The following is a 10,707-nucleotide window of genomic DNA, read 5'->3' as shown; positions in this document are numbered from 1 at the left end:
TAATGATCATATCTATAAAAATATCAAATAATTAGGCTTATTTAATTTTAATGGTTACATCCATTTTATTGATTGCTTAGAGTATTAAACCATCGCAATTAAATATTCATTTAGAATCCAAAACTGTCCATTTTTCTATTCAGCCTATTTTATGCAATAAACAGTTGTGGTTTGGGTCGCCACTTGATGTCTGTAAATGTACTGTAAAATCGGAGTTGGGAAAACCTGGGTTCTGCAATACAAGCAAACAAAAATGATGGACCTCCAGCTTATTAAAAAACCCAGACTATGAAAAATGACGAGAAGCATGAGTATTTTGTAGTAATCTTTATAAAGAACACTGATTTAGTCATCAAGTGACACAAATGTCATTAGAGACACAGCACATCAGAACATATTGCAAGCACATTCTGAATCAGTCATTTCGGTCAGGGGATTCACAGTCCATGCTGATAATAGTTCATTTTCCCAGACAAAAAACAGACCCCCGCACACACACAGAAGAGTGTAAAGTCAATGCAAGACATGACGACAGCAACAAAACCCAAGCATGAAAATACTTACATGCTCATCTACATTTACAACAGTTAACAAGACTTCAAGAACACTTCTATAATACATTATTGTGAGTTCTCGATGGAAGTCTAAAGATGATGACATCTTATATACATCTACTTACAGCTGGAGATCAAAGTACTCCATATGAGAGATTTCCATCAGTATTTACACTGGCAGCCACATTCTCTGCCCACATTTTAAACATATGGTTACTGATAACAAGAGCAATATCTGTACAACTGTTAAGAAGCATCATCTCAATGCTCAAAAATACAAATCTAGGAAGCATATTTAGTAACATCTATAATCAGTGCTGACAATGATCGAGTTGTTTTCTATTCCAGAGGACTAACTCCTTGTACCCCTAAGCCATGGTGTACCAAAAAAGCATGACCTGCTTGCTGTAGCGATCTCAACAGTGCTACTTTTTTTGGGTCACGTCACATTTGCTGCTCATACTGCTTCAAAATGAGTTACTGGAATTGCAATATTCCAAGGTTAGTAGAGGTACTGCATCTAAGAAAACCATTATCTGTCACAGGTGTTATTCAATTTGGAGACAAAATGTAAAATGGCATTGTTTCCTTTATGGCTGTTACCTAAAGCACAGATCAAGTCTGACCACAGTCCTAGATGGAGAACTACGAGTGCATTGCTACTGCCACTGAATGAATACATTTACACCGCAACTGCTAGAGTCCTGGAGGAAGTGCACGTGTTGGGATCTCAGCATGCTTTGAAGAGGTCTAGAGGCAGTTTTAGACGACGGATCCCTTCGAAGAGGACAGATGAATGGAGCGAATGCGCGTGGCCAGCGTCTTCTCCAGATCACGCAACACGTCGGGGCAGCAGTTCTCCACTGGGTTGTTATAGAGCAACTGTTTAAATGGCTCAAGCTCTATGAGAACTGCCATGTTCTTCAGAAAGTAGCCCTCGATGTAGGTCGACAGCTCAGGTGTCTCTAGGAACTAAGAGAGTAGGAGAGGAAAGAACGTACTGAGAATGTAAAGAATGTTTCATATGCATGGAAAATTAAATCTGAGAACATGTTCAATTGTATGTTACTTTAGCATGGTTGTAGATCTCCACACAAGTTTCAGTGTTGATGTTCTTGACGCAGATGATCTCACAGTGTCTCTGTAAAGCCTCCAGCTGGAAGAACTTAGATGCAGAGAGGAGCTGGAAGAGAGCAGAGCAGAGACACTTTTTGACCAAAAGGAATAAAAGTCAAATAAGCCTAATACTGTATATAAGATTCAAAGGTAGTACAGTATATACAATCTTGTACTGTTTTATTTGTGTACTTATATATATATATATATATATATATATATATATATTATATAAAACCTTCAACCATATATATATATATGTACAGTATATACAATCTTGTACTGTTTTATTTGTGTACTTAGTTTTTTTTTTATTTTAGTGCTTTATTATTTATTTATTTATTTAATACTTTCATTCATGCATTAAACTGATTAAAAGTGACAGTAAGTCAAGACATGTAACAATATATTTCAAATAAAAACAGTTATTTTTAACTTTAGAATACTGAAGAAATTATCCTCCCTGATTTCTGAAAGATTGAGTGAGTAATGTCTGGTGAAAATTCAGCTTTGCCAACACAAGAATAAATTGAATTTTAAAATATATTAAAATAGAAAACAGTTATTTTAAATTGTAATAATATTTTACAATATAATAGTTTTTTTCTGTATTTCTTTTCAAATAAATGCAGCGTTGATGAGCAAAAAATTTTAAAAAAAAAAAAAACATCAACAAATTTTTAAACATCTATTACTTTTTTTTTTTGTAAGAAACTACTAAATGTATAAAACAAATAAAATACTTTAAGTAGTAAAATAGAAATTATTACATAGTGAGGCTTATGGACTTTATTAATTTGTGGATGAAATAATAGTAACCTCTATAAGAATCAGTTTGACTGCTTTATACTGTAAAATCCCTTTAAAACAAATATGCTAGATTGCATAACATAAGGACTGAAACAGAGTTATTAGTACTTACATCCATAACCTCAGTGTTTCTGATGTGAAGTGAATCAGTTCCACCACAGTACAAATACTGCATCACCAGCTATATGAAACGCAAAATATAATGTTTCATGCATAAGTCAGACACTCAATAGACCACAATATAAAAATGATGAGCTCTCCTTTCCCTCTCAATAAAAGCAGCATAAAAATAGCAAGACACACTCGCATCTTCGCAGAGCATTAGTGAAGCAGTCAGACTGTACCTGAAATACATTGTATTTGACATGGCTGATTTCAATACAGGTGTTCTCAGCAGCTGGTCTGTTTGCCAGAAGTAATTTGAACTGGGTACAAGAAAGAAAACTTAAAACAATAATAATACTCCTTAAAGAGATAAACTGTTCTTGGGCCTCATATATATGTTATTAATAAGGTATTGTAATCAAAAGAACAAAAGCACACAAGGCACACTGTCACTGTATGTACTGTAATTATACAGGGTTTCTTTTTTCAGGTGGATGCAGTGCACCAACTGACCTGTTGGAGGCTGTGAAGAGCAAAACTTTGTGAGCGTAGAATGGCTTTCCTTCCACCAGGAAGGTCACATCTGACATCTCCTTGTTGTTTAGAAAATGAGGATCTGACATAAACGTATCACAGATGCATTTCATTAGTTGCAACAGTGGAAACCATGGAAATCAGCAGCATACCACAGTCACTGCCAACAGAACTCCAAAGGTTTATCCTAAAATGAAAATTCTGTCATATTTACTTTACTCTCATATTGTTCCAAATCCGTATGAGGTCAAAACAAATCATACTTATCATATTGAGAAACAGACTGAAATTTTTGTCTTTGTTCAATGAAAATTTTTACAGCCAACCTAGATCTATTTGGAATATGCATGAGAGTTTATTTTAAAAGACAAATCCAATTCATAAAACTGGTTTCAATGATCTGTTTGTAAATCGAACTGAAGTCAATGGGTTCACCTCGATTTATTTTAGCTTTATTTCAGTTACTGTAAATGTTTCTTAATTTAGTTTGAATTAACCATAACAACACTGAATTAAGTTTTTATAAAGATGGAATTTAATTTGACAAACTGGTCTTAATTGCTGTGCACTCTTCAGAATTTTTTGTGTTCCACAAAAGAAAACAGTCATACCGATCTGAGTGACACGAGGGTGAGTACATAATGACAGAATTCTCATTTTTGACTAAACTATCTCTTCAACCTGCATTTAAAATATTGTTTAATGGCAGAACCACCCACAAATGACATTTTTCACTTGACATTTCATTAACAGAAAGTGTGCTCAGTTCAATTCAAAATGTCACTTTCTGTTGGTCATGAAAAGCTTGCAGTTGTTTGTGTTTTACAGAGAGCACAGCGCAACCTGATTTCTGTCATGACAACTCTCTGAGGATTTCGCATGGTAATGTACATGACAATGTTCATGTATTTTGTCTTGGTGGAATAGATCTGCTACGCTGCTGCTGCTGCTGCTGCTGCTGAGCAAGTACCAAGACTTGCTACTGCCAATACATCCACAACATGCTGCTGTGAGCATGTAAGAAATATTGCTGCTGCAAATATAACATACATGAAATAACTCCCATATAGCATACATGAAATACCTCGTAGCACATCTATACAGGTGGAGCTGGGGAAGGTGGAGGGTTTCTGAAGCAAGCTGCAACTGCTACGGCAAGCACTAGTCATATATTTGAATGTTGAGCAGTCAGCTCATTGCCTACAAATAAAAGAAACAACCAACCATCCCATCCAATAAATAATTCATTAATTAAGACAGACTAAGAAATACCTAACTGACCCATCCATAAATAAATTCAAGAAATAACTATGTATGTCTGTACGTAACCACCCAGTCTTGACGTCTGTTTCCTCTTGATCTCTGTAAGTTTGGGGATCGGATACGGTCCGTAGCACTGAGTAAATATCATGGCCAGCTGCTGACTAATCACTTCATTCTGCAAACCATGAGAAAGAGTAACAGATAAGACCCCTCTCATCAAACCCTAATACAAAACAACACATTTTGACTTGCCTTAGGGGTGTTACAGTGCCTGAGTTGTGTGAAGGTTATGTTTATGTGTGAGCTTGCATAGCAAAACTGCACCATCCATTCTTGAGAAGTATCAATGCATGGTGTTTTTGGGATCAGTACTTTGTTACGAAGGCGACAGGAGTAAAACTCTTAAATCCCTGTCAGATCGCTCCTTCTGCAGTTTGAACGATCAGCTTCTCTGAAAGATTGTTAGAGTTTCCTCATCAACTTGACATTTCTCTTGCCCGGCCTGCCTCTGCCTCTACAAATCACCTGCTGTCAGCATAGTACCGCTATTTCCTATCTCTCCCGCTCTCTCTACCGTTCTGTCTCTTGGTCTCTCTCTCTTTGTACTAACAAGCAGACACACATTACTTGTGAAGGTTGAGCAGGGAGCGGAAACTGTCAGTCATCCCTGCAGGGCTCAGAGTAAGGTTCCTTGACTCCACCATAGATCAACCTTGACAGACACACTCACACATACACCTACTGTAGCCCCAATAGAAGGAAATCCATGTTTATCTTTACTTCCTGTACTGTCTGATCTGCTATAGAGGGAGTAGGTATGGATTTGTAAAGCAGATGTAATGGTCAGAGTCTAAGGATTCTTTCTAGCAACCTAGGTTTCAAAGCAAAGCTCACTATTACATAATGCTGTGGGAGGACGTCAACAGAATGCCCAATTCAAATTATGCAATTTTCTGCCTTCACTTCCTGTTCTACAGAAGCAATATGTTTCCCAGGGTTCTGGACTCTAAGGATTCTAAAAGAGGTAACCATAGGAAATTACTTGATGGGTATGATCATGTGTCTCAGGCAAGCTTAACTAGCAAGACCAAGATCAGAGGTTTGATTCCAGAGAAAGCATATGATGTCAATTGTGGAAATTTGCACTCTGTGTTGGTGCAAGTGAGTTTAGCATGTGTTTTTGTTCACCTTGCTGGCACGCAGGATTTGGAACATGAGTGGGAGGCCGTGTGTTATGAGTTCCTCTGTGTACTCCTCCTCTTCAATAGAGCTGAACTCTTTCAGCAGACCCTGGATCAGCGGGCGCCGGTGCTGCAGGAAACAGGTTCGCAGGGACTCCAGCCAGGTGTGCAGCGTCCAGGGCACCCCTGATATACACAAAAACAACAAGTAGGAATGTTATGTGATCAGTGATGTAAGTCACCTTTAATATTTTCACAATGGTATACACTACCATTCAAAAGTTTTGCGTCGGCAAGATTTCTAAAAATGGTTTTGAAAGAATCTCCTATTCTTACCAAGGCTTTATGCATTCAATCAAAAATACAGCAAATCAGAAATACTGAGAAACGTAATTATAATAAAAAGAAACTGTTTTGTATTTTAATATATTTTGAAATGTAATTTAATTCTGTGATGGCAAAGCTGAATTTTCAGCAAGTATTACTCCAGTCTTCAGTGTCACATGATCCTTCAAAATGCAAAAGGAACATTTCTTATAAAACTGATGCTGGAAAAAGTTGTGCTGCTTAATATTTTTGTTGAAGCCTTGATTTTTCTGATGTATAGAAAGTTAAAAAACAGCATTTATGATGAACAGGAAATTTAAAAACATAATTTATTTGAAAATACTTTATTTAAAATTGTATAATATAATATTTAATATATAATATTTTACATATATAATTTTGGTCAATTTAATGCACCCTTGCTTAATAAAAGCATACATATATATACATATACATATACATACACATACATATATATATATATATATATATATATATATATATATATACACACACACATTTATAATTCATAAAAGAGAATAGATAGAGCTAGTATTAGAGGATTAAGTTATTTTTATTATATATTTAAACAAGTAGATAGTAGATAGAATAGAAATAGGATAGAGAGTTCTAGTGTTTTAAAAGGTCAAGTGCAGATGTATATATAGCATATATAACAGTTCCATGCAAGTTTCTGTTTTATTGTAAGCCATATCAAATTTTCCACAGCACATCTCTATTCAACAAACCATTCATTACATCAAGCTATACTTACAGTAAGTAACTTAATGTTATGCAAATTCATTGTGATATGATTATTATATTATTGTAGATACAGTATCAGTACTGACCTAGACTTCTGATGTCCAATGTAATGTCGACATAGCCATGTTCAGAGCTGTGATACATCGCCTCTCTCAGAGCTTTGAGTTTGGCCTTCCCTGTGCGGGTTGCTTCCATCTTCAGAGAATTCCTCTCTTCCATCTCTGATCCCTCAGCCAAGATCTCCTGTAGAGACAGAACATCTGCCTTCCCCTTTTCCGACTGCGACAGAAGCTTGCAGAACACGTTCCTGCAGCACGCGGATGAGGATGATACGATTTTGCAGTTTTATTAATAAATTACGAGCCTGTGTGTGTGTATTTGACTAATGCATGTGTGTGTGTTACCTGTGTCCATGCGCTGCGGCCAGGCTGTAGGAGTTCATGTCCCCTTGAGGTGCGGTAGAGATGCCGTTGCGGTACATGGTCCCAACCATGGGGTCTGCTCCTCTCTCCAAAAGCAGACTGACCAGCTCAAAGTTCCCTACAGCACACAAACTGCTGAGTCCTCTCTTGTGGTCACGCTGGCTTATAATTCAGTAATTCGAGAAGGAAGTGGCACTGTTGTCCGGTATGCAGTGTGAGCTTTCTTACCTGCAGCAGCAACTAACTGCAAAGGCGTCTCAGTGTAGTTCTCCATCCCGTCCTGCAGAGAGCCCTCCACATTAGCTCCAGCGTCCAGAAGCAACTGAGATAAAAGGAAGGAGAGAGAAGAGATTAGGTTTTCCATTATGGAGAACTCCAGCTGTAGTGAATTAGCTAATGAAAGCAATTCTTGCTAAGATTAATTTGAGGAATTAGAGACAATGACAATGAAATAAGCAAACACACAATGAATCATAATGGCTGTATGACCTCATGACAAAATGAGAACCTCAATTCATGCAGACAAGGCTTTCAGGAGAAAACTGATGCATACACTAAAGGAATTTTAGTCTGACTCAGTTGTTTGGCTTAAAATCTTGTCGAAAGATCGGGTGGGAGAGAGAGGTAACTACCTGCACCACGGGGATGTGCTGGTGAAGTACGGCGAAGGTGAGAGGCGTGGCCTGCCGGGTCTCTGGGAAGACTGAGGGGTACTTTTGCACTGTGTTTGGCACCTACGGGAGGTACAGGGGACAGAGCAGGGCACAAATCAGAGAGATGGAGACCTTTGTAAAACTGTCCTGGGAAAAGTACAGAGACGCTGCGCTCAGCTGAAAATATGGAGATAGGAGAGGAACTTTGGCCTTTTTACCTCTTTATTGGAATTGCCTGTACAGTATATTACTTTTATTCAATGAAATTTTATTCAATTAATATTTTTCTATATTGTCAATACCCCCACCCAACCCCTCCAAAATATATACCTATTTTTAAGAAGTACACAATTTATTTAATTAATACACTCTTAAAATTAAAGGTGCTTTAAAGGTTCTTCACAGTGATAGAAGAACCATTTTTGGTTCCACAAAGAATCATTCAGACAAAGGTTCTTTAAAGATACACCATCTCTTTCTTAACTTTTAATAATCTGAAGAACCTTCTTTCGCCACAAAGAACCTTTTGTGAAACAGGAAGATTCTTCAGATGTTAAAGGTTCTTTATTGAACCATTTAGACAAAAAAAAAGTTATTCTATGGCATCGTGAAGCACCTTTATTTTAAGAGTGTAGTACAGTTCCATCAAACTGAATAATCCTTATGCATTTTAATTGAACAATTAAACAATCCTTAATCAATTATTCTATTAATATACATAAGGATTATTCTATTCAATTTGATTGAAGTTTACTATTAATTAAATTGTGTAAATCTTAAAAATAGGCATAAAATGTTTTTTGAGTATAATAAGAAATGTTTCAACTTTCAGAAATATCAAAGAAAATACCACAAAATTATTTTAAAAGACCTTCTAAAATACATTTTAATATTATCTTCAATTCATTCATTACAAAAATAAAAAAAATACATTAGCTTTTCTATTCAATATATAACTAAAATTATTATGCTGATAATATAATTTGTGTGAATTAGTGTATATATTTATTTATTTAAATTAAGTATTTTTATTTCTGTTATTTCTACTCTTATTTATATTAACACCAGCACCAAATACCTTGCATTTAGCAAACTGAAGGTTAACATAATAACAAAACACTTCTGGGGTTTTAACTGGCAACCTTCAATAAAAAAAGTTTATAAAAAAAAAAAAATCAATTTCTACTCAAATTTATTTATATTCTAAAGTTAAAAAACTGAAGGTTAACCTAATATGTAGCCTTATATTCTGGCATATATTTTGTGAGAGAGAAAATAACACCTGATTCATAGCAAACTTGAATGAACTTTTCACATTTTTATGACACACAGTTGTAAACAATATTATTTCCCCGCTACAAGTGACTGAAACTGTGACTTGCGGTGATATCTCTTTGAGACGTGTTTTATCAAGCTGGAAATAGCGACAAATAGTGAGCGTGTATATTAGTGAGAAATCTGTCTTCGCTAGCTTCTAGGGCCGAGTTTGGCAGAACAGCACCTAGTGACAGTGACTTCCAACAAACACAGAGGAAATCTACCCAGACAAGTCCCTCATGGGCAAGCAAAGCAGTCTGAGTTTTCTCCTGTCATACTACAACACATAAACACAAACACTACACATGAAACACGACGGGGAGGATGGGTGTACAGAATGTGTACATAAGAACACAGCAGAGATGTAGTCACAAACCTCACTGTTGATGTCGGCTCCTGCGTCTAGCAGCATCTGAACCATGGCTTCGTCACCGCGAACACATGCATACATCAGAGGGGTCATGCCCTGCAAAACACACACAAAAAAACAAGTTACACTGAGCATACGCCAGACATATCTTCTGACTGTGGAGTAACGAGGGAATGCAACTTGACAATATGCAGCATTGCATTTAAATATTTATGCAGACAAAATTCAAGCAGTTTTCTTGTGTTGATAGGAACCAGTCTCCTGGAAAACCATAACGTTACTCAAATCAAGAGATAGAAAACCAGATAACAAGTGAGTTAGCTAAGAAACAATGGTAATGGCAAATGTTTCCACTCCCTGAGGTCAATAACGGAGCAAAGCAATCAGTGATGGAAAGCGCACTGGTGTGTGCTCTGATTAATACGGTCAACCGTTAAACACTTGTGAATCTTGAGGGAAACCTGCTGTGCAAATCTGTTTGTTTCCTTCTGGGCTTCCATAAATGGAAAATATGGCAATGTGTGCAAGCATTTATAGTCAGCAGCAACCTATCAACTTTAGTCTGCATTTATCTATATAAAGTGACGTTTAATAATTTTTTGCACCTGGAGTTGCATCTGCATTTGTACTAGGAAGGGACTTCAAGAACAAACCACTTCTAGGGGCTGAACCTGCAACTTTTAGGTTACAAAACCAGGCCAAAACCAGTGCAAAATGACTAACCACAGGTTTTCAAAGCCCCAGGAAACTATTTATTTATTTATTGAGAAAAAAGTTTGTTTAGGGCTGTCAAAGTTAACATGTAAACTTAAGGTATTAAAGAAACTGAACTTTTTTTTTGCACGTTCACATTCACAGTTTTATTCAATTCTGCTAGACAATTATATGAATTCAATTTAGATGAAATGTGATTATTTTATTCTATTCAAAGCACACATTTGTAAAAGAAAACAATTCTCAAATGTAATTCATCTCAGTAAAAGTACAAGTAAAAAATATTTGCAAAGATATATAATATTATGCTTACCATTTTTCTTCCACATTATAAATGTTTTATACATGAAAATATGCAGCTTCCTTTTCCATTCAAAGCTTTAGTGTTGAAATGTTTACATTTACATTTACATTATTTAAACAAGCTGAATTAATTTAATCAAAAATATGCTAAAAACAGTAATACTGTGAAATATTATTACAGTTTAAATTAACTGTTCTCTATTTTGATATATGTTCAAATTGCTCTTTATTCCTAAAAAAAAACTACAAAATAATTATAAATTTAAGAATAAA

At 35.9% G+C, this 10,707-nt stretch overlaps 1 protein-coding gene across 2 annotated transcripts in view; it reads right to left on the bottom strand.

The window, feature by feature from the left end:
• Positions 1-312: 312 nt before the first annotated feature.
• btbd11b (BTB (POZ) domain containing 11b) overlaps positions 313-10,707 on the bottom strand; it is a 59,164-nt gene continuing 48,769 nt past the window's right edge. The window contains exons 6-17 of one of the 2 annotated variants that reach the window (XM_042744250.1): positions 9,424-9,513; positions 7,710-7,811; positions 7,306-7,399; positions 7,060-7,195; positions 6,742-6,962; positions 5,571-5,749; positions 4,452-4,557; positions 3,099-3,201; positions 2,825-2,906; positions 2,593-2,661; positions 1,624-1,737; positions 313-1,526 (exon numbers count right to left, since the gene is read on the bottom strand). In XM_042744250.1, coding sequence (XP_042600184.1) covers positions 1,317-1,526; positions 1,624-1,737; positions 2,593-2,661; positions 2,825-2,906; positions 3,099-3,201; positions 4,452-4,557; positions 5,571-5,749; positions 6,742-6,962; positions 7,060-7,195; positions 7,306-7,399; positions 7,710-7,811; positions 9,424-9,513 — 1,506 coding nt within the window. In that variant the 3' untranslated portion in view covers positions 313-1,316. The remainder of the gene's footprint in view (positions 1,527-1,623; positions 1,738-2,592; positions 2,662-2,824; positions 2,907-3,098; positions 3,202-4,451; positions 4,558-5,570; positions 5,750-6,741; positions 6,963-7,059; positions 7,196-7,305; positions 7,400-7,709; positions 7,812-9,423; positions 9,514-10,707) is intronic. The other variant, XM_042744251.1, reaches the window with a different exon arrangement.

This window comes from Cyprinus carpio, chromosome B18, assembly GCF_018340385.1.
Source record: "Cyprinus carpio isolate SPL01 chromosome B18, ASM1834038v1, whole genome shotgun sequence".
Classification (NCBI taxonomy): domain Eukaryota; kingdom Metazoa; phylum Chordata; class Actinopteri; order Cypriniformes; family Cyprinidae; genus Cyprinus; species Cyprinus carpio.
The sequence above is the reverse complement of the archived record's forward strand: the minus strand, read 5'-3'. Positions and strand labels throughout refer to the sequence as shown.